The sequence below is a fragment of the Xenopus laevis genome, chromosome 1S (assembly GCF_017654675.1).
Source record: "Xenopus laevis strain J_2021 chromosome 1S, Xenopus_laevis_v10.1, whole genome shotgun sequence".
Taxonomy (NCBI): Eukaryota; Metazoa; Chordata; class Amphibia; order Anura; family Pipidae; genus Xenopus; species Xenopus laevis.
In genome coordinates, this window is record NC_054372.1 from 129942170 (window position 1) to 129968724 (window position 26555).

The following is a 26555-nucleotide window of genomic DNA, read 5'->3' on the forward strand; positions in this document are numbered from 1 at the left end:
CTACTGTGCTAAAAATCCCATTCCCACGTGACCTGCTCCACAGGGAAGGGGTTCCGTGAAATCCTCACGGATTCTCTGCCACAAGCTCGTCCTTAACTCATTCCCTACCTGGCTACCCCCAGAGCCGAGAACTAGCACAGTAAGCAACGCGCAACCCCTCCCTTAACACAGCGGGAGAATCAGGTTATTAATGGACAAAAAGTGCAGTACAACAATTAACTCATTCACGTCTGCAATGAATGGGCTCCTGTGAGAATGATTTGCGTGGGAACAGTAAAGCTCTTGTTCCTAGGGCCGGTCAGCACCAGTCTCCCCCCATTCTGCTCACGCACACACACATACAGGGGTCCTCTGTCCTGCTGCCACTGCCAGCCTCACTGACTGACAGTTGCTGGCAATATTTGCTCCCTTTGTATTTACATGGATACCGTTAAAAAAACACGTATAAACTTGTGCATTCTGTACATATGGTCGGTAGCCGTGGTGATATTAAGTTTAAACTATTTCATTATGTTGATTTCCCCCAGTTCCAGTGTCGGACTGGGACACCAGGGGCCCACCCAAAAACCTTAGAACAGGGCCCACTCTCAGGACTATTATTCTTCCTCTCCTCACCCCAGTGTCGGACTGGGCTGGCGGGACACCGGAAAAAACCCGGTGGGCCCCAAGCTCTTGTGGGCCCCACAGGCCCAGATCCGCATTCCCAGTGGCGCGACCCTGTGGGGGGTCGTGGAAAAATCAAAATTTCACACGTGCGCACTAGCGTTGCGCATGCACGCTAAGAAAATGCTAGTGCACACGTGTGAAATTTTGATTTTGCGCACTGACACATACACATACACGGCACCGGAGTGCCCGAGCACCAAGGGGTGCCGGAGGGGGGCCAGTAGCCCCAGTGGGCCCCCAGTCCGACCCTGCCTCATCCCCAACCTCTACTGTCCTAGTCTATTTTTTTTACATACTATAATCTATTATTCAATTTATTTAGCTTTGTTCTCATAGAAATAGGGAATGGCCATGAAATTGACCAAATGTTTAGAAGCAGGCGGGCCCACTGACACCTTGGCCCACCGGGAGTTTTCCTGGTACCCTGTGGGCCAGTCCGACACTGCCCAGTTCTCTGCTATTATAGGGTTTATGTAAAAATGGAGTTGCTTTATCAGTACAGCGTTGCCATTTAAAATGGCTTAGATGTACCAGTTCATGAAATTGATTCCAAATATGGTTGCCACCTTTTCTGGAAAAAAATACCAGCCTTCCTATAACATTGGGATCAACCATCATTTTTACCGGCCAGATGGTAACCCTAATTCCAAATCATTGATGACAGGCGGCTGGTCTCCATCCTAATGTTACTGAAGTTTTGCTACCACAACTCCCTTTCAAAATAACTTTGCTGACAGGGGATATTTGGGAGATGTAGTACAGCAGCTTCTGACTGCTTGTGTGAAGCTCTGTGAAACCAGTTACTTGTAGGTTGTTGTCGATTATTTGTCATACAACTTGTTCAAGCACCAGATATAAATAAAAACTGTGGCCAAAACCTTATATGCAGGTTCATTGGCTTCCCATGAAACTGACTAGTTTATTGTGTGAATGTGAGAGGAACCTTGGTTTGTAAACTCCACTGGGGCAGTGACTGATGTGAAAGATACTCGACTGGCCACACGAGGAGATTCAGGGAGATTTTGTTGCCTGGCTACTAATCGCCTCATCTTTTGAGCAACTATCTCCCTGAACTGCCTCAGCGTTTTTCCCCATAGGCTACAATGAAAAGTCACCTGCGCTAATGCACACACGGCGATGCGTTTTCAATAGTTGCTTGAAATTGCCTCACTGAGGCAACTTTGGGCAACTATTGAAAACGCATCGCTGCGTGTGCATTAGCATAGGCAACTTTTCATTGTAGCCTATGGGGAAAAACGCTGAGGCAGTTCAGGGAGATAGTTGCTCAAAAGACGAGGCGATTAGTAGCCAGGCAACAAAATCTCCATGAATCTCCTCGTGTGGACTAGCCCTTATGGGTCTGCACACTTAAAAAGAAAATTTGCACACAAAGGTGGTACTGCAAAAATGTTTTTTTTTTATGTAAATAATTGATTTATCATGCACAAGTAAAGATTTAAGAGTATACATTAAAGTCAAATTTGAAAAATCAATAATAATTGTCAAATACATACCACCAATTAGTAACCAGATTATGTAAGCAATACAAGGAAGCGGATACCTTCGCCAAAAAGTGAGAATTACCCCAACATTTCAGCGTAAAGACTTTTTCATGGATAAACAACCTCTGCCAGCATTATATAAATAACAGATAAAATAAATGTTAAACTATGGTCAAATAGTCAGTGTTTCTCGGCCTGAAACAGATATGAGTAACCATAGCCTTAAAGAGCCAGCGAGGACCATAAAAAATCATGGGCCGTGGGCCTCTATTCTAGATCCTGCTACCATAACTAGGGTTGCCACCTTTTCTTGAAAAAAACACAGAGCTTCCTATATATTTATCTTTTATTCCTATTAATAACATTGGGATCAACCATCATTTTTACTGGCCAGACCAGTAAAATACCGGCCAGGTGGCAACCCTAACCATAGCACACTGTGAGGGTTGTTCTTGAGATGGTCAGCTTGTGATTTTATTAATTGCTATTATTTTAAATGTTATTGAATGTGATTATTAACTCCTTTACAATAAGACAGCTATAGTACGTCAAGTGCCTGCACCATTGGTTAAAGGAGAACTAAACCCTAAAAATTAGTAGGGCTAAAAATGCCATATTTTATATACTGAACTTATTGCATCAGCCTAAAGTTTCAGCGTGTCAATAGCAGCAATGATCCAGGACTTCAAACTTGTCACAGGGGGTCACCATCTTGGAAAGTGTCTGCAATACTCACATGCTCAGTGGGCTCTGAGCAGCTGTTGAGAAGCTAAGCTTAGGGATGGTCGCAAATTATCAAGCAGAAAATGAGATTGGCCTGTAATATAAGATGATGCTAAGTTGCACTGGTTTCTGTGCTGCCATGTAGTAATTATCCATATTAATTACTAATCAGCCTTATGTTGTGACATTTATATTCTATGTGTACTGTATATTGTGAGTCGGTCCCTGAGCTCATTAAGTGCCAGCAGCACAGAGCATGTACAGTGAATCAGCAGAAAAGAAGATGGGGAGCTACTGGGACATCTTTGGAGACACAGAGCTTACTGCTAAAGGGCTGTGGTTGCCTTGGGCTTGTACAGAAGCCCAAAAATATAATGTACAACATTTCTAGGCTAATTCTTTAGTTTAACTTTCCTTGTCCTTTAAAAAAACCCTGTAGATGTAAGAAGACCCCCAAACCAAAAATAACATAATGCTGTTATAGTGTTACATAGTACTGTATATCAGTGACTGGTTCATTCCAAAATTAGCACTGACTGACATCAGCATGATGCCTGATGACCAGAGAATCAGGTGTTCAGAACTTCAAAACACAGGCATATGGATAAACAAACAAAAAAAGATGGGGATTTCCATATTTAAATCTGGGGAAGTTGGAGATACAATAAAGTTACTAGATTTATCAACTTCACAATTAAACTGAGGTATCTCACCCAGCTAGATCATATGGATAGGAAAGGTTCAATATTTTTGAACATTAACATGTCTTGAAATTTTTTTCCCCCAAAACGCATCAGTTAATAGTGCTGCAGAATTCTGTATTGACATCCATTTTTCAAAGGAGCAAACAGATTTTGTAATATTTTTTGAAATCTGACATGGGGCTGGACATAATGTCAATTTCCCAGGTGCCCCATTCATGTGACTTGGAATGATACCAACCCATTCCCCCACCCCAACAGCTTAACAGTAGAATAATTGGAAGGTAACTAGATCAAAGCTACCTGGCACAAGATAACAGGTACCTGGTAGTTCTAAGAGTAGCACTCAATAGTAAAAATCAAAGTCCCACTGTAAGTCCTCCAGTTACATTGAGTAGGAGAAACAATAGCTTGCCTGAAAGCAGTTCCATCATGAAGTCTTTCTCAGCTCTTTCTGAAAGCGCATGACCATGCAAAATGATTCAAGATGATTGCCTAGACACCAATATTACAACTAAAAAATATATACTTTTTGTTTCAGGAATAAAATTGTATATGGTAGAGTGAATTCTTTGCAGTATAAACAATGTAATTTAGATCTAAAAACGACCCCATAAAAATCACGACAGTATCCCTTTAAAGGGGTTGTTCACCCTTTAAATGCACTTTTAGTATCATCTAGAGAGTGATCTTCTGAGACAATTTGTAATTTTTTTTGTAATTATTTGTGGTGTTTGAGTTATTTAGCTTCTTATTTAGCATCTCTCCAGTTTGCAATTTCAGCAGTCTGGTTGCTACGATCAAAATTACCCTAGCAAACATGCATTGATTTGAACAAAAGACTGGGATATGAATAGAAAAGGCCTGAATAGAAATATGAGTAATAAAAAGTAGCAATAACAATACATTTGTTGCCTTACAGAGCATTTGTATTTTAGATGGGATCAGAAACCAAATTTGAAAGCTGGAAAGAGTCAGAAGAAGAGGGCAAATAATTAGAAAACTGCTAAAGATAAATAATGAAGACAAATAAAACAGATGCTTAGAATTAGTTATTCTATACCATACTAAACGTTAACTTAAAGGTGAACCACCCCTTTAATTAGCAGTGCTTGCAATTTAGAAACACAATACATACTATATTAATATAAGTTGAATGATTTGTGAAAGCATCTCCTTTTCCAGCCACTTGCCATGACCAAAAAGTACATTTTCTTCTGTTTCGAGCTTTGATTGTACAGTTATATTGTACAATCAAAGCTTCCAACTTCCACAAAAAGTTTTTTTGGAAAATATAAAGCATTTGCATGTACAAGGAATATGCCAAATCTAGCTGAAGTTGACCCCTCTAAAAATATTGCACTTGCAGCGGTGATGTCCACTTTTGGATCTTATCCTACCACAAGTTCCAAATACCCCCGTGGACTTTCAAACTACAAGTGGGATATTTCTCACAAGCTACTGACATACTATGATTCACACTGAGCAGGGAATTCAGTTTATTAACACTGATGCAGCAATTAGTATTGGTGTTGGTCAGAAAGTCAGACGGGTTTGCTTCTGACCAGATCACAGCGTAGAGTTGGGTCTTGATGAAAATGACCACAGTGTAGATGCATATGTACATTTGTGCGCTGCTTGAAAATTAGCCTGGTCTTGGATAGGCAGTGATGTATACATGAGTATGCATTCTATTTCTATATAAAGATATACTGTATGTAATATGTCATCACTGTATAAATAAGTAATGATTTTAGCAGCAACATGGGCTGCTGGGTCCGACTTTCCAACAGTGCATTACTAAAGAACACAGGAAATTAATTCTCACTCAAAAAACAAGTTATCAACAAATACTGTACTAATCAGCCTTTAATCAATCAATATTAGTATTAGGAACTGTGTATTAGTATTAGTTACCCATCCTAACATTACAATCAGATATGGCACAAAGCCAAATGTGACGCCAACCCCTCAAAAATCTTGGGGCTTTGGGAGTTTGTATGGACAATAGGGAGATCAAGTTGCTTTATAAATGTTAGAAAATGCCAAAAAAAAACAAACCTCCTGAGACCTTCTGTTTGTGCCAGCTCAATACTGGTTTGTATTGGACAGGCGATGGATACACAGACAGAGCACACACATATTTAGCAGGAATGTTGCATTTAAGAGATAACCCCCTGGTACTGGTATTCAGTGTGTTGATGGTTGTTTGCTGATTTATTTACAGAAATGCAAACGTGAGGGTATTTTTCTTGCCAATGGTCTCTTTCCCTCCCTCTGTTTCACTCCATCCCTCCTCTCTTTTCCTTTCTTCTTCCTGTAGCATAGATCTGAACCAGCTGCAACTCTACTTCAGACACAGTTCATCCTCACCATCCCAGAGCCAGCAGGCAACTCAATGGAGATTTTTTTCCTCACACCTAAACCCCGGGGACACAGCATTTAGATACATGCATAGATCACAGACTGCTCTATTTTAAATTTTTATTCTAACTTCTCTCTATAACTTAATCTCCTTTTTTTCCTGACAAAGCCCGTTCTGTTCACCAGCAAACCTCCTAACCTAATTCATTAAATTGTTTCCCTCACAAAATATATATTTTGTACGTATATACCTTAAAACTTTTAATTTCTTTTAGATTTATTGCTATCTTGCCTTCTACATAGAACAAACTATATTTCTTTTACTGCACAGGCGACTCTCTCTTTTCTTTTTTGTTTACAATACTTGCCTTCTTTACTTTTCCCATCTGGGACGTTCGCTGTGTGAGGATGAGTGAACAGGAAGACGACAAATCGTGTGGTTTTTCTCTGGATACCGAATTTCTCAGATCGATGAAAGGAAGAATTCTTATTGCTGAGCTGGTAACTGCAGAATAACCACCTGACTCACAATCTTACTTTGCTTTCTATCCTTGGATTACATTTTAGATCAACAAATGTCCCACAATACAATTGGGATGTGCCTTCTGACCATAAAACCATTAGAGAATCGCTACTGTAGTGCCTATAAACTCTGCCTACACAGCTGTTCCCCCTCTGACTTCACTTACAGAGATCTAATTTTTTCTTAAGACTTTTCTTTTCTCCTTTCTTTTTAAATCTCCCAACTTATAAGTGCTCTTGCTAAGCATTAATATTACTCTGCTAATGCACCAGAAGCTTATAATGTAGCTCCCACTCCAGTCTACAATATGAGCATGCTACCTACCTTCTTCATAATTCAAATATCTTCATGAAGCAGTTTATTCAACAGTTACAGTACCTGCGGGCTTGTGGGGCATCGTCCACAAAAATTGTTAGCATTCATGTGTATATTTTCATTGTAAATTGTGTCCTGACTAATTCTGTCTTTGTCCTCAGATCCTCTGCTTTGTGGTCTTCATCTGCTTTGCTGCCTACTCCTCATCTTATTTGGCAGCCCCACTGCTTGAGTTCATCATTACAATTGTCTTCTTCATTATTGTCTCCAGCCGATACCACCTTCGCTTGGCAGCTCTCAACTGGCCTTGTATGGTGAGTGAGAGGTATTTGGGGCTGTGAGTCATTTGAATAGGCACTCAGTAATAAGCTATATGGTCAAACGCATGTGGATATCTGCCTGCCCCCATCTCATTCCAAAACAAGGGTGTTATTTTTTTATTTGCTACTAAAACCGCCTTAACCCAGTACTCTTCTGGCTCACATAGGACCTCATCAGATGAAGCCAGGCCTCTATGCAGGCCAGTAAAGCTGGCAAACTAATCTTTATACACCTTGCTTTAAAGGTTTGTTATGGTATTGAATCAAGGAATGGCATTCTCCCAAATTGTTGCCACTGATTTGTCAAGAAAGTCATTGAATAATGTAGTGATACATGTGTCAGCTATGACTGGTGTAGTGAATTCTGATAAGTAAAAAGGATGTCCACATACTTTTGGCCATGTAGAGTATATGTGGTTTTCCATTAAGTACTGGGAGTACTCACCAGAGGGTAATATAATAACACACCCAAATTTGCTCCAGGTCTACTAACCCATAGCAAGCAGAATTTGCTTTTAAACCAATAAAGTGAAAAGCATATCAGTAAAGGCTACCTGCTCTAGCATACCAGGTTCAAGAAAACTGGAGCTCATTAAATTATACAGGGAAAAACTGTCTCAGTGTAGTAACCCATAACAACCGTTCAGCTATATAATTTCAGTATTCTATCTGTGGATAGGTGGCTGAATAAAAACAGAGGAAATATCATTGATTTGTTGATGATTAACACTTTGCTATATTTATTTCTTACTTTAGCACTGAAATTAATCCAGCAATAATAATAATAATAATAGGTAATCCAGTAGTATAGGAAATCTTGCAATAGCAAAAAATAATGCTTTTTGTAAAATGGAATAAATGCTCCTTAGAATTAAATTAAGTAATTTGTATTTAGCGTGGTCTTGCAGTATTATTTTAGCTGTGCTCAGCAATGCTTTGGTTTAGTTGCTTAAATTTATATACCTTGATTATTGCATTAAATATACGTACTGGTGCACAGTTTTTAATTTAAGATTTTCAGCAAGCAGAGGGGTGCTGTAGTTTTGGAGGTTTGAGTAACTTTATTTTTAATGTCTGTAGGATTTCCTACGTTGTGTCTCTGCGGCTTTAGTTATTCTGGTTGTTTCTGCGGTGGCTGCAGCTCGTGGGGCAGGAGACGGTGCAGCAATTACAGCAGCAGTAAGTACTGCCACTTCCCCAACTAACTTTGCCATCTCCTGTCTTTGCCATCTACTTTTTTTTTCTTCTATTGTACGTGTATCTTTATTCTTTAATACCAAGTATAAATTATTTCCAAACAGAGGCTTTATTCTACTGATCTACTGGCTCAATCAATGATGCACCCGTCACCCAAAAATATTATTCAAAATCCTATTTTATCACATTAGTAAAGCAAAATGAACTTTAATTACACTATATAAATTATTTGAATCTTGTTTCCTTCAGTCTGGGAATTCAAAATTATAGCAAGCAGGCAGGAGCCATTTTGTGGAAACTGTTATTAAGGCAAGCCTTGCATCATCTCAGAATCTTATACTGTATATGCACCAAAATGGGGGAACTAAGGTCCATCAACATGCCCTGTCTACACAATTATACTGTGAAGAGAACAGGGTAATGTGGGGACAGCAGTGACATGTAGGAAGTGCTGAATGGAAAGTGAAAGTTATTGTTTGCCCCGACTCTATGCCTAAGGCATGGAGGAGGGGCTGACAATATTTGATTGACAGTGGAGATTTTTAAATGAGCTTACAACAGCTATGAATGCTTTAATAAAAACATAGAAATTGGATTTCATGTTTAATTTGAAAAGGACTTTTTGTGTCTGGGTGACAGGCCCACTTTAATTACATTGGATCTGTAGTGTCACTCATGCTTGGCCTAAATAATCATTCACTGCACTGCTACTAATGTCCAGACATTAACTGGCTTTACTTCCCTCTCTCCATTTATTCCTTATACTTACACTTTGTTCTTCTTTCTATTATCTAAATCAGTGGTGTGTAACCTGTAGGTCATGACCTCATTTGGCATCACCACAGGGAATTGTGGGGACACTGATCACATATGGGGAAGTATCAGACTGACTTCAGTAATAGAAATTATGGCAGATCTCTACACACACACACACTCTGCCAATTTTATTTTCTTCTTTTATTTACCAGGTTTTTATTCACTGTACTTGTTTTAACAGTTATCTTTCATGTCTGGCTCAATTAGATTCAACCCATTTAGTATTGCTAATTCACCCTGGCAACCACAGCAATTAGACTGCAGTCACACATAGCTGTTTCTCTGTGTATAAACACCAAAAAACAGCTAAATCATTTGCCCAAACCCACTCCAGACACTCTGTCTGCCTGGGTGCAGATGCACGCAAAGTGCAGACACACCAGACACACCGAAATCTGTTCTGTGTCTGCACACTGGCCGACAAAGTGCCTTTTAGGCCAGACAGAGAAGCCGCTCAGGCAAGCAACTTTGCTTATGTTACCATAGTCTAAGTATTTAATGGTCTTACTAGTGGGGCCCATGGCCCAGTAGGGCCAGTGTTGGACTGGCCCACCGGATACCAGGAAAACTCCCGGTGGGCCCAGTTGTCAGTGGGCCCTCATTCTGCTAAACTTGCTACTGGTTGGGGATCACTACTCTAGGCGATAGGCCCTGCAAACTAAGTAGCAAGAGGACACAATTTTTTAAAAAAATGTCACTTAAAATGTCCACAGATGACCAAGCACATGATCTGGTATACCCATACTCCCATTTATGTCCTGTTACACCCAAATACCCCAATCACCCTTTCATATACAGTGTTTTATAAAGGATTAGATAGCCTTCTTTACACATAAGTTTCACTGAAACACACAAGGTGACAATGATAACAAGGTACAAAGTTAAACATGACATCATTAAAACATCACACGTTAATAAAAAAACAGAAGTAACTTTTTAATTATTTAACTTTTTTAACTGAAATATGCTATTTTACCTGGGACACGTAAAGCTTTGATAGATCTGAAGTTTGTTCAGGAGTGGGAGCTGCCACACCACTCACACATGCATTATCCACAGACCTTATAAATGTGTGTTTGTATTTAACCACTAGATGTTCCTTTCTATGATGAAAGCCTAAAAAAGCAATGTTTTGTGTGATATCAGGACAGAACTACTTTGTTTTGCACATCACAAAGATCTATGATACTTTCACATTAGCATGTATTAATCTATTTATCACTTTACAGTCATTACTCCTTTGAGATTCTGTTGCAGAAGCAATTCTATAAGGGAGTAACTAAAACACTAAATTTCAGACGTGCAAACTTTGACAGTATAAGGGCATCTCTGCAACATATTAAGTGGGAAATGCTTTTCACAGGGTTAAACACAGAACAAAAATGGGAAGTCTTTAAAATGCTGCTTAATAAATATACTTGTCAGTATATTCCACTTGTAAGCAAGGAACGTCGTTGCAAAGCAAAACCTTTTTGGTTCAATAGAAGCGTTGGTGTTGAGGTGGGTAAGAAAAGACGTGCTTTTAAGGCTTTCAAGTTAGCTGGTACAGCCGAAACATTTATAAGGTACAAGGAGGCCAATAAATCATGCAAAGAAGCTATAAGGCAAGCTAAAATTGCTATAGAAAAGGATATTGCAGCAAGCAGTAAAAAAAATCCCAAATTATTTTTTAAATATGTCAATAGTAAAAAAATGAAGCAGGAAGGGGTGGGACCCTTACTATCAGAGGGGGATCAGCTGGTTGATGAAAACAAAATAAAAGCGCAGATTCTGAACTCGTATTTTTCATCTGTTTACACAAATGAAGAACCAGTAAGTGAAGGTTTCCTTCTTAACACTCCCAATTCTAGTAATACAACTAATGATGCATGGTTCACACAAGAAGAAATTCAAAGAGACTTGAACAGGTTAAGATTAACAAAGGTCCAGGGCCAGATGGTATTCATCCCAGGGTAATTAGCGAGCTTAGCTCTGTGATTGCCAAACCTCTTTACTTAATTTTTCAGGATTCATTGAGATCTGGTATTGTGCCAAGAGACTGGCGAATTGCTAATGTGGTGCCTCTATTCAAAAAAGGATCCCGTTCTCAGCCTCAAAACTATAGGCCAGTTAGTCTGACGTCAGTATTAGGAAAGCTTTTCGAAGGGTTAATAAAGGATAAGATACTGGACTTCATAGCAAATCATAATACTATGAGTTTGTGCCAGCATGGTTTTATGCGTAATAGATCTTGCCAGACTAACTTAATTTCTTTTTACGAGAATGTAAGTAGAGACCTCGATTCTGGGATGGCAGTGGATGTGATTTACTTAGACTTTGCTAAAGCATTTGATACAGTGCCACACAAAAGGTTACTGGTTAAATTAAGGAATGTTGGCCTGGAACATAGTATTTGTACCTGGATAGCGAACTGGCTAAAAGATAGACTACAAAGAGTGGTGGTAAATGGAACATTTTCTAATTGGACCAGTGTTGTTAGTGGAGTACCGCAGGGCTCTGTACTAGGTCCCTTGCTTTTCAACTTGTTTATTAATGACCTGGAGGTGGGCATTGAAAGTACTGTTTCTATTTTTGCAGATGATACTAAATTGTGCAGAACTATAGGTTCCATGCAGGATGCTGCCACTTTGCAAAGTGATCTGTCTAAACTGGAAAACTGGGCAGCAAACTGGAAAATGAGGTTCAATGTTGATAAATGCAAGGTTATGCACTTTGGCAAAAATAATATAAATGCAAGTTATACACTAAATGGCAATGTGTTGGGAGTTTCCTTAAATGAAAAGGATCTAGGGGTCTTTGTAGATAACACGTTGTCTAATTCTGGGCAGTGTCATTCTGTGGCTACTAAAGCAAATAAAGTTCTGTCTTGCATAAAAAAGGGCATTAACTCAAGGGATGAAAACATAATTATGCCTCTTTATAGGTCCCTGGTAAGGCCTCATCTGGAGTATGCAGTTCAGTTTTGGACTCCAGTCCTTAAGAGGGATATAAATGAGCTGGAGAGAGTGCAGAGACGTGCAACTAAATTGGTTAGAGGGACGGAAGACTTAAATTATGAGGGTAGACTGTCAAGGTTGGGGTTGTTTTCTCTGGAAAAAAGGCGCTTGCGAGGGGACATGATTACACTTTACAAGTACATTAGAGGACATTATAGACAAATGGCAGGGGACCTTTTTACCCATAAAGTGGATCACCGTACCAGAGGCCACCCCTTTAGACTAGAAGAAAAGAACTTTCATTTGAAGCAACGTAGAGGGTTCTTCACAGTCAGGACAGTGAGGTTGTGGAATGCACTGCCGGGTGATGTTGTGATGGCTGATTCAGTTAATGCCTTTAAGAATGGCTTGGATGATTTTTTGGACAGACATAATATTAAAGGCTATTGTGATACTAAACTCTATAGTTAATATAGGTATGGGTATATAGAATTTTAATTAAAAGTAGGGAGGGGTGTGTGTATGGATGCTGGGTTTTCATTTGGAGGGGTTGAACTTGATGGACTTTGTCTTTTTTCAACCCAATTTAACTATGTAACTATGTAACTATGTAACTATGTAACAATACACAATAACCTGCATGGAAGCTTTTGCACATCATCCTGCTTGGACTTGCTAATCTTATCAGGAAATCTTTCATAGTTACAGAATCCAGCTGTGATCTCATTTATTGAGTTTTTGTTCTGCTTTTTAGTTCCGTATTACATCTGTTGAAGTAGAGTGAGTGCTTAGCCAACAAATAGTTTCATTCTTGAATGTTTTTTGCCTTGCCTTTTATTTTATACAAGGAAGAGATGTAACATATATTCCTTCTAATTTAACATATAGCACTTCTAATTTATGCTTTATTACAATTATAATTTATAATCTGGTTTATTTCTTTTCTGCAGAGACAAATGTCTGCAAAGGTTTAGAGCAACCATTAATGGTAAAATTACTGAGATACATCTTTTGTGTGTCTTCTTGGTAGCAAATAATTGATTTCAATAAAAAGACATTTTTGTAAGCAGTTTGCTTTTGCCACCTTATAGCATCTATTTTTGGTTTATCCATTAAGGTCCCCATACATGGATAGATCCGCTCGTTTGGCGATGTCGCCAAGCGAGCGGATCTCCCTCCGATATGCCCACCTTGAGGTGGGCAATATCGGGCAGATCTGATCGTGGGCCCTAGGGCCCAACGATCGGATCCTAGCATTCTCAAACGGGCGGTCAGATCGCGGGACCGCATCAACGAACAGATGCGGCCGCGATCCGACGGGATTTTTAAAGGCCAGATCTCGATCGGGGAAGCCCGTCGGGGGCCCCCATACACGGGCCAATAAGCTGCCGACACAGTCTGTCGGCAGCTTTTATCGGCCCGTGTATGGCCACCTTTAGTCTCATTACAGACCAAATTCAGAGCAGATCATTTGTAGTCTGATTGCAGCTGACTTTATATTTTTCTAGTTGCATAAAATCCTGTAGACAAATGTGGCGTAAGTTTGCCTTACTTATACCTATAAAATAGTACATGTTCTAGACAGGCAAGCTCAATTGATCACTATGTACCATGGATATTGGTCAGTTTGTTGATTGGGGACAGTGGCATCAGTGGTGCAGGTCTGGACTGGGAGTCAAAACAGGCCCTGGCATTTTTAGGAAATCAAAATATTCTTTTCCATCCTTGCATGCTGTACCACCTGTCTTTTTGTGCATGATTAGTGTGCATGCTTATTTGTATGTTTTGAATCCTGTGTGTTGGGAGCTATTATTTGACCTTAGCACCTTAATACAATTTTGTAAGAAATATATATATGGGTAAGCTTTTCTAGCCCAGAGTGCCCTCCGTTATTTTCGATAAATGTCTCTGCTAAAACACTTAAATTGTGTTATTGCTGAGATATGCATTTGAAGGCATTTGGAGCTATTGCACAATTAGAATGGTTTAGCAGAGACAATTCCCAGTATTGTCTAGGGCCAGGTATTTTCTGGTAGTTTGTAACAGTGACAAAACAATGAGTGACAAATAGCATAATTAGTCTTTGCTTTTACATTGCACTTCTTGTTTAATTCAGACTACAAATTCACAAATAAATAAAACAATAGAATGCAGGCCCTACCATGTATGTCCCCATAAATGGTATCTGTCCATTTTTTCCACATGAGTGGAATATACTATGCTAGGGTTGCCTGGGCAAGTCAAGTAAGGTGGCAGCATGGTATTGCACTTGTTTTATCCCCAGGCCAATGTTTTTCCCTAAAAGGAGTACTACTCCCAGGGGGAAAAAATAGTGATTGAATTCACTGGGGGCCTAACATACCAGCGAATGTGCCTTGTCTTTTCCTTTGAGTGTGCACATTTTTGAATGTGTTTTAGTACTTTGCACTGGTTCTTCCGTTTCTATATGAGCATAAGGCTGTATATCAAGGAAGGGTTTTTTGTTTTTTTTCTGAATGAAGTTCACTTCTGTCTTTCAGCTTTTTGGATTTTTGTTAGTTTGTGTATTCTGCTATGATGCATTCACCATTTACAAATCAGAGGCCACGGCAAACACGACAGAGACAAGAGACGGCGAGTAGGTATGTACATAGACAAAATTACAGTGACTCACTTCATGCACCTAATAAGTGCACTGTTATACTTTATTCTGACTACATTGTTTCATTGAAAACTATGATACCCAAGCCTATACATCGCATCACTAAAGTACCTTAAATTCTGTTCTAGGACCTAAAATTTATCTGAAAGGACATGGAATTGACCATCACCAGTCATCTCAACTCTGCTGATAACAAATTGTCACATGTCTTGGACATATTATTTTCAGAAATCCTGGAATATCTGTGCCTGGTTTCATCCAAAATCCAGGTGAACCACAGGGTTCTCGGCATATTGATCATAAACATATAAATGAGAAGAGAATGCTCAAGTACAAATTTTAAGTTATTTACTACTCTAGTTACCAGAGGTTTATTGGCATACATGATTGCAGTATTAGTAAGTTATTCATAATACTCATTACTTTGTTGATCTTTATATATGAATATAGTATACCAAATGTATGATGAGAACTCTCATCTCAGAATCCTTGGAAGCCCCAAAGATTCAGCTTCTTTTTGAGTGGTCTATACATCGCATACACCAATGATTTACAAATTCCCAGGTCTTTTTTTGGGGGGTTGTCCAGCAGGAAGCCTATGGGCACTAATAGACCCCAGGTTCCTAAAGACCTTTTTGGATGTTGTGATTTTATTATGTCATCCCTCAAATATGAACTAATAATTATGTATTTCCAGCATAGACATTTTTGGATAATGTCACATGGTATGTTTTTTGTCTCCCATGCTTAATCTTCTCTAGCGTGGATGTCCACCTGTTTAACAATACAATTTCATGGGTGTCAGTGTGACTCGCCACTAGTAGTATAACCATTTTAAAATCATAATAATTCTATTTCTGCAAATGATGTGACCGACAAGCTTTAGTGGCACACTGAAAACAACAGAAAGGTATTTTAGGACATTTTGTATGTACCATGTATGTACCATGTGCCATTAGCCTTTGGGCAGTGGCACATATGAGCCAATTTTTCTACTAGTAGAAATGTGTACCAAAAATCCAATAAAATTGGTACATTTCTGTCTGCTGTGAAACCTAAAGGCCATGTCAGATGAGGATGTTTTTTCACTAGGAGAGAAAATGCTGATCTGCTTGCTTCCTGCCATAACATCACTGTGCACTGACCTGTTTGTGTACCACCACGATTATTTTGGGCAGAAAGTACCAAAATACATCTATGATGTGCCTGTAAGTGCACAGTAATGTCAGGATGGAAGGAACTGGATCAGTGTTTTCTCTCCTGGTGTAAATTCACCAGCAAAGAGAATGCCTAACATGACCCTAAAGCTGGCCATAGATGTTGAGATTTTTAAAACATCCGATCATCATCATGAGACCACGATTATCTCGGAACAATCGTACGATCGTACGAATTGTCCATCAACTAAAAAGACCAATTAGCCAGGAAAACAAAGGGGAGCTGCCTGCTTGGCCCTGCAAACATAGATAGATTGCACTGGGACCGACAAAGATTTTTTAACCTGGCCGATCAATTTCTTGACAGATGTCGGCCGAAAAATCGTAAGATGTTAGATCTTTCAAATCCCACTAACCGCATGATAATTTCGAAGGATTGGTCGGACTTCGCTAAAATCGGTCGTTCGGCAAGAGAAATCTTTGCATCTATGGGGTCCTTAAGGGCATGTGTGCACAGGCATTTGAGAGAAGCAAAACTGCTCCATTCACCTGCTGCATTGATTTGAAGTAGATAAGGCTATGTGCACTCACACAGCAGAGAAGTGGTCAGCCCAAATAGGTAAAAGGAGGCATCTTCAGACCGACCTCCGTTCTACTCCGCTATGTGTGAGCACACACAGACGAAGTGGCTTTGATTGATTGAACGGAGTGGATCCGCTTTTCTTAGCCTGCAAAAACACAAAGGCTGAGAGCAGCGAAGCTTACAGCTCCGTGTGCCTATGCCTAAATCAGGAGAATGCAAATAAGCGAGACTTAGCCCATTTTAGTATTTTAATTGAATTAAAGGAGAAGGAAAGGTTAAAACTAGGTAAGCCTTATCAGAAAGGTCCACCTAAATATACCAGTAAACCCTCAAAGTAGTACTGCTCGGAGTCCTCTGTCAAAAGAAACACTGCATTTCTTTCCTTCTTCTGTATCGGACTTCCTGCCTTCAGCTTAAACCTCCTTACCCCGGGCGTGAGCATGCTCAGTTTACTCCTCCCCCCCTTCTCTGCTTTAATCTGAGCCCAGAGCTATAAGTGAGCAGGCAGGAAATGATGTCACATCAAGCTTATACTGCAGCTGCTATCCTAAACAAACAGATAGCTTCTAGAACTTTTTACTCAGGTATGGTAAAACATTCTACAGAATAAATATAGCATTTTAGCTTGCGCTATTGCAGCTAATCTATTTGCAATAAAATGCCTCCGTAGCTTTCCTTCTCCTTTAAGAATGTTTTTATATGCCTATATTTTGAATAAGTTAAAGCAGTGCTGTGCAACATCGTCCATGTTGTGGGCCGTGATCCAATTGAAGGAAAATGGTGATGTCAATAAAAGCCATAAAAATACCTGTCTTTCAGTTGTCCTACGTCGGTTATTTATTATTTAACATAATTTTGACACTAACAAGTTTTCTTTTAATATTCACACTGATGCACAATGCACAGGGTTTATGAGATAATTATGAATACCAGTGCACAGATAAACCCCCTGCATAATGTACCCCATCTTGTCTGTAAGGCATTGGGTGAACTGAGCAGTTGTGCACTGGTAATCTAATTATCTACATTGAAAGAACCAAAGAAATGCCAATAACATCGATTTTAATGAAAACAACAGGCAAAAATGATGGTTTGTACAAGCCCTATTCATTGTATTCATGTTGAACAAGGGGGTATAATATCCCATAAAGGAGAACGGGACTCACAAGAAAAGGATTAGTAGTAGGTAACTGGGAGATCACAAGTATATTAGTATGTATCACAAGAAATATATTTTATATCTAATAGGATCCAAGCAATTGAAGAAATACTCATGAAATATTGGAAGAATGGACTACTAGACAAGTAATTGTAAATTTTTTTTTTACCAAAACTCTATATGCTTATAATCATTAAAACACAGGCCTCATCTTACAAAAATCACATTTAGTAAAAAAGCTATTGAAATTTAATGTTTTATGTCAAAACGGCGGTTCACCTTTAGGTTAACTTTTAGTATGTTGTAGAATGGGCAAATCTAAGCAACTTTTCAATTGTTTATTTATTTTTTTTTTTTTATGGTTTTTGAATTATTTGCTTTTTTTCTGATTCTTTCAAGCTTTCAAAAGGGCGTCACTGACCCCATCTAAAAAACAAATGCTCTGTAAGGTTACAAATATATTGTGATTTTATTTTTTATTATTATTTTACTATTCATCATTCTATTCAGGCCTCCACTATTCATATTACAGTCTCTTAGTCAAATCAATGCATGGTTGTTAGGGTCATTTTGGACCCTAAGATGAACAACCCCCTTAAAGTGGACCTGTCACCTACACATAAAAAACTGCATAATGAAAGTCCTTTCCAAATTAAATATGGAACCCCAAAAAATTTTTTCATTAACACATCCATACCTGTTATAAAGGTGTTTAAATATATACACTGTCAATCAAATATTACCTGCCCCGCCGGGGCAGACAATTACTTTCACTTTCCATTCAGCACTTCCTAGATGTCACTGCTCTCCTCACATTCCCCCCTTCCTTTCTCAGGCTCTATAATTGTGTAGGGCACTGCACATGGACATTAGGTCCCTCATTCTGGTTCATACACAAGATTTTGTGGTGATAAACAATTTCCCTTAATAAACGTGTCCACAAAATGGCAGCTGCCTGCTTGCTGTGATTGTATAATTCCAAAACAGAAGGAAACAAAATTTAAATAATAAATACAGTGTAAGTAAAGTTTATTTTGCTCAACTAACATGATAGAAAAGAATTTGAAATTATTTCTTAGGGTGACAGGTCCCCTTTAATTGTAGCATAATATTTCCAGGTAGGATTCATTGTGTTGCAAAAGAAGAGAAGATTGCACAAGTTCTTGGATTCCTGTGAAAACCGAAGCTTGACATTAGAAAAAAAAAAGATCATTACAAAGTGGTACCAGACCATCTGAGCATAAATGCCAACTCATGGGCAGTTTCACAGACCAATCTGTGATGCTATTCTGACTTTGTGACAGATATATTGTTTGGGTTGATTAAACAGTGTTTTTTGGCTGGAATAATCTAAGTCCATTCAGCATAAGGGTTAATCTAAGGGAACAGTAACACCAAAAAAATGATTGTGGTAAGAATGCCAAAGGTTGAATCCCTGACACAGAGCAAAGGGAATCCATAAGCAGCATATTGATTCTATTACAGCTGTTGTTTAAAATTAAATTACTATAGATCTTACTAGACCACTGGTTTCCAAACCTGCCCTAGAGCCTCCAAACACTGCATATTTTGTGGATATCTTCGGAGCTGCACATGTAGATCAATCAATGGCACAGTCGGATCCTTTGGAAGTTGGAACTACCCATCAAATGAAGAATATGACTGGGCTCTTGTGATGATAGCTGCAAAGTATGCACTGTTGCTTCAGGACAGGTTTTGGAACCCCTGGCTAGGCCCTCATACGTTACTATCAGACTCCATAATAAATAATTAAAGACCATTTATTATCAATTTAAAATTGTACAATAAAAGGCATTTTTTTTATGGTAGTCAATAAAGGACTAAACAAACATTAAACCTATCCCCATGTACTACTGGTCATGATCTTTCCCTATCCTGGCATGGATTTTGCAGTTCAGGACTACTACAAAACGTATTATATATTCTTTAAAAATAAAGAGGATGTTAGTGATTCATTTATCATATACAATGTCAAGAAAAAAATAATCGATTTTAGCAGTGTATTGATGAATACAGACCCCTCATTTCTCAGTAAACTGAAAAAGCTAAACCATTTCAGTCAATATACTTTTTCTCTGTTTTTAACTTTCTATTGGAAAAGATATTGCAACAGATGTTTCTTATTAAAATGTATGGTATGCAAAAGTTCCCCATAGACCATCACCCTTATAAAGATGATGTATACATGTTGCTGAATTACAATTTACAGAATTATTAGACATGTTGAGGACTGAAGTATTTTCTCAACTGTAGTTTAGCAAATTTACCCATATGCAGCCAAAGTTTCCTCTTGAGCAAAGTTCAAGCTACCTTGGAAAGGAGCCATGTATGCACTTGGAGGAGACTAGTCACCGGCACTAGAGGAGATTTTTGCAGGGCAACTAGTTTCCTCATTTGTCATTGCCAAAACAGTGTTCAACAGAAACTATTCCCAAGTTCTCCAGGTTTATAGGCGTTTCGGTAAGTGCTGAGTTTGTACTTTTGTCCTTATCATTTATTGGGAGGGGAACAACCCTCTATACTAAGCAACAAGCTTATTTTCAGAGAAGTTTTGGGTTTGCTGGGGATTCATTCTAACTTATTACCTTTGTTATTAAAGGACCAGTAAGTTAGTATTCAACGAAAAAAAACCCACAAAGACAAATTAAACTTTAAAAATGCTAAGTCTTTATTAAGAAATAACTTACCGAAACTCCGCTTGCGCTCCTCTTCAGAAAAGGCGACAGGGCAACGATCCATCGTGCAGCGCTCTATTACTCCTACCTGGCTATCTCCTATACGGAAGCCAGGGAGGAGAAATCGAGCACTGCATATGGGTAAATTTGCTAAACTACAGTTGAGAAAATACTTCAGTCCTCAACATGTCTAATAATTCTGTAAATTGTAATTCAGCAACATGTATACATCATCTTTATAAGGGTGATTTCAAAGTTTAATTTGTCTTTTTTTTTCGTTGGATATACTAACGAATTGAAAAAAAAAAGTGATGTTACTGGTCCTGTATACACCAAGCTCCCTGATCTTTGTATATTTGATCATCACAGGATCTAGCATGGAACACAATTAAACCATTCTTGTGTCTGATGTAGCAGTATCCAACTTGGAGTACTCCAGCTGTTGCTTAATTACAGCTTCCTCCAGCTTTTTGCATCTACTCCCTTTACAGCTGGGGAGCCATAAGTTGGTCATGGCTTATTTAGAACTTTATTTTTATTAGAATCTGGGGGTATGGGTTTCTGTGTCTGTGTCTCTTTTTTAACCCTGGCTAGGTATGATAATGAACCTATTATTCTATTGAATAGAGGGGGTCCTAAAGTCTCCTCCAGCTACAATAGACTACAGACAATAGGTGAAGCAGACTCTGTGACTCCAAGACGAATGTGGACCCTGGATTATCCTCAGAACATACAATGGCTTTTTTCATTTGTAATCCAAATGTTTGTCCCTAGGGCCAAACAATCAGATATTTCCGAATAACACCCACTTTATGTGGCCATGTTGGGGGAAGTTCCCCTTGTTATTTGTTCACAATCTTTGTGATGAAGTCGTTGAGGTCTTTAATCAGTCAAAAAGGATGCAAACATGGTCGCTAATGTTTGTCTTTGAGCAGATTTTTTGGGCTAGTGAAACATATTACATTCCCCTCTAAGTGTATGGCCAGTTTTGCAGTCAAGGAACCAGCTTTGTCAGTTACCAGAGTTCTTTCTTTGATAGAAACAGCTTGTATCCACAGATAGTCTCAAGGTCGTATTTAATAACCATAGTCAAACAAAACAGGAAAGAGGAAGTGTGCAACTCAGTCATTCATGGGCTAATAATTAATGTAAACATTTGAAGATACAGGTCTGAATGCACTGCCCAATCCACTTCACTCCAGCACCTATTTAGTGGTGTCTTCAGTTTAACATTCTAATGGGGGAATGTAATATGTTTCGTTAGCGCAAAATAAATTCACAAAGACCATTGCAAATGTTAGCAGCAATATTACCTTTTTGACAGATTACAGACCTCAACGACTTCCTCACAAAGTTTAAGACCAAATGGCTTTCGTGAACATTCGCAGTGTATGTAAAAAGGTTTTTTTGCGACAAAATATTTAATGAAGCTCCAGAGCAGGTGTTATGGCTAACCTTTCCTTAGAAAAGTATTATTCACAAGCGAATTGATTTTACATTGAGAGCTACAAGAGATATTCTATACAAACTTGGAACAATAAGCAAGGACTAGCAGGGGCAATGCTTCTTGGCACAGTTTTGATTCCAATATATGCTTGCCTGACTGCAGATTATGATTGGCTAAACAACCTGCCAGAAAACCCTCTTGCTATTATAATTACTATTCATTTCAACATGTATTTATATATGGGAATATACATTAAATATACAAGGATATATACCAAAACAACCAATCACTAATAAATAAGGTAAAGAGGGCCCTGCCCAAAGGAGCTTACAATCTAAAAAAAAATTAACCACTCCAGTAAATTTAGACTTTGCACTTCATGTTTGGTCATGGCTATATATATATATATATATATATATATATATATATATATATATATATATATATATATATATATCCAACATCTACATCTTTATACTCCATTCAGCAAAAGCAGGAATCCCCAACCATTTAGTATCCCCTATGAGGATTGTCAACCTACATTGAGGCTCTGTTGCCTCCAAGCCTGGAATTCAAAAATAAGCACCTGCTTAGAGACCACTGGGAGCAACATCCAAGGGGTTGGAGAGCAACATGTTGCTCACGAGCTACTGGTTGGGGATCACTGAGCTAAAGCATCTGGCACTGAGATCATGTTACACCACTCTAGGAGTAAGCATGAGGACTGGTGACAGTGTTTGCACATCCCCCCATTACATCCAGCTGTCCTGCATAGTCTCCAGCTGCTCAGCTGCTCTACATGGTCTCTGAGACATTCTAGGAATAAACAGCAGGATGTGTGATATGGAGCAGCCCTGCAAAAGTGAGCAGATTGACTACATCAATGACCATAAATTTTAATAGAGTCATACAATATTTTGAAAAAATGATAGGCACTCCTTTGATGAGATCATGCATGCTGTTTAGGCTAAAAGGGGAACAGCTTGGAAAAATAAAAGTGCTAAGCTGCAAACGTATCATAGAGGGTCCTCCTTTGTATCTGACCACCCCAAATAGGCAGCTTGCCACTGCAGTGACACAGGCCGTTTATATTTATTTTCACTTTTTTCAGTTGAGTTGCGTATGAGATATTTATCTGGGAATAACACTGCTGAGAATGTGGGTGGAATAGTAGTGGAGAAGGAGTTTATAGCCACATAAGTGTTTGGAGTCAAAGACTGAGATTGTTATATCTGTCATGGCCGCATAAAATAGAGCGGTGTGGATGTCAGAAGTCCTTGCTTACCAGATGATATTTGGATCCACAGAGTTAAACTAAGCTGGGAGATGGATACTGTATATGTCAGTTATCACCACAACATCACGCAGATATGACAACCTCCTTTGATTTTAACAGTTAACAATCATTTATTTGTCACTATATCCATTGGGACAATATTAACTAGTCACATGAATTGATGAATCAATTTTGCGATTGGATTCATTTACTTATTGATGAATTGATGCATAAAGTGGATGAAATTATTTATTGCCTATTTAAGATGCAATGAATTAGGTTTATAGTTTTAAATGGATTGATGTTTTTAATTAAGAATCAATTGTCTGTAATATTTAATCACTTTTTAATGGATTATTGAGATCTCACAAAAATAAAAATAATTGAATAGGAATAATTCTACTGAGTACGATGTATGAGACACTTTTTCCAAATATTTGCATTTTAGATTGCTAACATCAGGGTTTCGGCCCAATAGGAAATGTATAGAAAGGGCACAGGCAGTTAGGGCACTCTGATCTTTTAAAAGCAGGACCACTCCTGCCATGAGGCAAGGTGAGAAGGGCAGTTACCAGGGGCACAAAAAAACTGCCTCTTGTAACTTTAAGAGCTGAATTTCCATTTTTTAAACTGGAAATTTGGCTCCACAAGTGCAGAGAGCACTATAGCGCTCATTGCACTAGCGATGCAGCCCTGTTTGACCTGCTCTGGTGCAAACGTTTTAAGTGCGGAGCGGAGGGTATGCCAGAAGGTAAGCTCTTTGCTACTGTTTTGTTTGCAGCCAGAGCAGCCATCAGGGGGGACAGGGGGGAGAGTTGTAGGGGGCCCGAGGGTAAGGGGGGCCTGGCCACTTTCTTGATTATCCGGACCCCCCTTGCTTTCTGAGAGCTGCTGACTTCGGGAAGGCAGGGCGGGAGCACAAGGGGAGGTGTCTTCTGTCCATTACTTCCCCTTATTGGTCACTGAGTTTAAGTCCCAGTTAAGCTGCTTAGGGATTAGATAGCTGAGGTTTGAACTTCTTCTCCAGCTCATCCAATCACCATGCAGCTTTACTAGGACTTGAAATTCTGTGACCAATAAGGGAAGAAAATGCTGTCATTGGAAGAAGATGCAGCCACCTGTGCTCCCCTCCTCCCTTCTGTAGTTGGCAGCTCACTGACAGCAGGTGGGCCACACTAATAAAGTAAGGGCAACATGGCAGGGCCCCCCTAAAGGTAACCCTTTGTGGTCCCTGTTGTGTGGGGCACCAATTTTTTTTTTAAACTTCTGGGGGGGGGGCAATTTTGTTTACATGGACGTTTAAGGGGGGCCCTGGCCACCAATTTTCTTATAACATGGGGGGGGGCCTGGCCACCAATTTTTTTCCTCCATGTGGGGTCCTAGCCACCAATATTTTTTAATGGGGGGGGGCCTGACCACAAATGTTTTTTTTAATGGGGGGGCCTGACCACAAATGTTTTTTTCAATGGGGGGCCCTGACCACACAATATTTTTTTATTAACATGTGGGAACCATAGCCACCAATGTTTTTTTTTTAGTGTGTGGTGGGGGGTGGACCTGTGGGGTGGGGAGGGCGGACCTGTAGGTGGCGCTTGTGGTGGGCGCAGCCCAGGGGGCCCAGGAAATCTTTTCGTATGGGGCCCTGCGATTTCTGATGGCGGCCCTGTTTGCAGCACTAGTTAGACTGTAATGTAGGGAAGAAGGCATAACCCTTTACGGAGAACAGACAGTAATGCCTACAGCATGGAGGTGAGGCTAGCGACTGTCCATTTGGAGGGGTATACACCATGCATTAAAGGGGTTGTTCACCTTCAAACACTTTTTCATTTTAGTTGTTTTCAGATAGTTCACACAAATGTAGACTTTTTGCAATTACGTTCTATTTGTGATTATTTTTCTAATACTGAAGTGTAAAGTTTCATTTGTCACCTTCTAAAGCAGCTCTAGAAGGGGGGTCGCTGACTCTGTATATCAGGAGTTGCCATACTTTACAAGGTCTGCTCTTAGTGATGTTGTCCCGTTATGATCTACATCCATAAAAACATTGTTAGCATTCTGTTCCATGGAAAATATTACTAAATACTGATTCATGGGAAAATGTATATTGCTACATTTAACAAACAACTATTTCTTATGTAACCTTAACATAATAAATATGTGAATGAAAAGCATGAAACAGGAGGGTGATTTAGACAAGCTGTTTGTTTACAGTGTCTTGAGATCTACTGATCACCAACTAAAGGTCTACTGGTAGATCTCGATCTACCTTTTGGGCACCCCTGCTGTAACTGTTCTTAATTGAGTTTAGTTTCTACATTCTTCTCTTTGTCCCTGCAGAGCAGAATCCCTGAGTTTCATTAAAGGAGAAGGAAAGGCTGTTTGCACTTGGGGGTGCCAAATGTTAGGCACCCCCAAGTGATTGTATTGACTTACCTGAAACCCCGGGCCGTGCTCCTATCAGCAGAAAACTGCACCGGCCCGGGGTTTTTCTAGCAAGCATCACAGAGAGATCTTCTTCTGTCTTCTTCAAATCTCAAAAAATCTCAAAAAACGAAATAGCCGACTTTTTAGTTAAAGTTGGGCTTTTCACTCTACTGCGCATGCGCAACCGTGCAGAGAAAGAGGAAGCAGGAAGAAAATCTATCTGTGGTGCTCACTGGAATAACCCCGGACTGGTGCAGTTTTCTGCCGATAGGGTCCAGGGTTTCAGGTAATTACTTGGGGGTGCCTAACATTTGGCACCCCCAAGTGCAAACAGCCTTTCCTTCTCCTTTAAGGGCAGAGACAAACGCAAAGATTCAGGGAACTTTAGTTGCCTGGCGACAAATAGCCTCTTCTTCGGGCAACTAATCTCACCGAAAAGTCTTTCCATCGACTAGAATATAAATGGCCAGCGGGATGGCTTTGTTTCCTTGTGGGGCTGGGGCACATCATGGAGGGAAGTGGGAGCTCAGGTGGATCAAATGAATCCTGGTACTAATATCACATTATCATAACGCAGGCCTTTGGAGATTTTCAGAAATCGCAACCCAGAACTGAAGGGATTCCATACTTGTTTCGCCTTGTTCTTTATTCCACTGCTTCAAACATATTTTACATCTGTTCAACTATACTTTTCAATGTACAAATTACTGACATTGGGTGAAGGACCAGTTACTGCGGCAGATGGACCTGTTACTAGAGGTGACCGGATGAGGGATGCTTAAATCAGGATGACTAACAAAAAATACAGGAGAGTTGTCTGTATCTGTCTTTGCTGAATAAGATTGTTTAGCATGCCAGATGCATAGATTATGGATACTGGTTGGTTCGGGCATTGTACCAGTTTAAAAAATTAAACACAACAGTTCCTTCCTCTACCTAAAATTATGTTTGCATAATTACATCAATTGTAATTGTATGTCTCCAGTATTTATACATTAAAGATGTCTCCATGGTTTTATTTGTTAACTTCATTACAATGGAAATCAATATTTATTTATCCCTTTTTGTTTTCTGGTTCTGACTGTTGAATCTATGTTGCTCCCTCAGGT

General features: G+C 39.3%; 1 protein-coding gene across 1 annotated transcript; it reads left to right on the forward strand.

Annotated features, from left to right (window-relative positions):
* Positions 1–5442: 5442 nt before the first annotated feature.
* Positions 5443–16100, forward strand: cmtm5.S (CKLF-like MARVEL transmembrane domain containing 5 S homeolog). The gene is made up of 5 exons (XM_018242900.2): positions 5443–6457; positions 6956–7108; positions 8195–8293; positions 14583–14684; positions 14833–16100. Exons 1-4 carry the CDS (start codon positions 6365–6367, stop codon positions 14682–14684), a joined length of 447 nt encoding a protein of 148 aa, XP_018098389.1. The 5' UTR covers positions 5443–6364; the 3' UTR covers positions 14833–16100.
* Positions 16101–26555: the final 10455 nt, after the last annotated feature.

What these genes read in the sequence shown, in the direction of transcription:
- cmtm5.S (XM_018242900.2), top strand. Translation starts at nt 6,365, where the DNA reads ATGAGTGAACAGGAAGACGACAAATCGTGTGGTTTTTCTCTGGATACC. An exon ending in GAATTCTTATTGCTGAGCTG is followed by an intron (nt 6,458 to 6,955) that starts GTAACTGCAGAA and finishes CTTTGTCCTCAG; the next exon opens with ATCCTCTGCTTTGTGGTCTT. An exon ending in GTGCAGCAATTACAGCAGCA is followed by an intron (nt 8,294 to 14,582) that starts GTAAGTACTGCC and finishes TCTGTCTTTCAG; the next exon opens with CTTTTTGGATTTTTGTTAGT.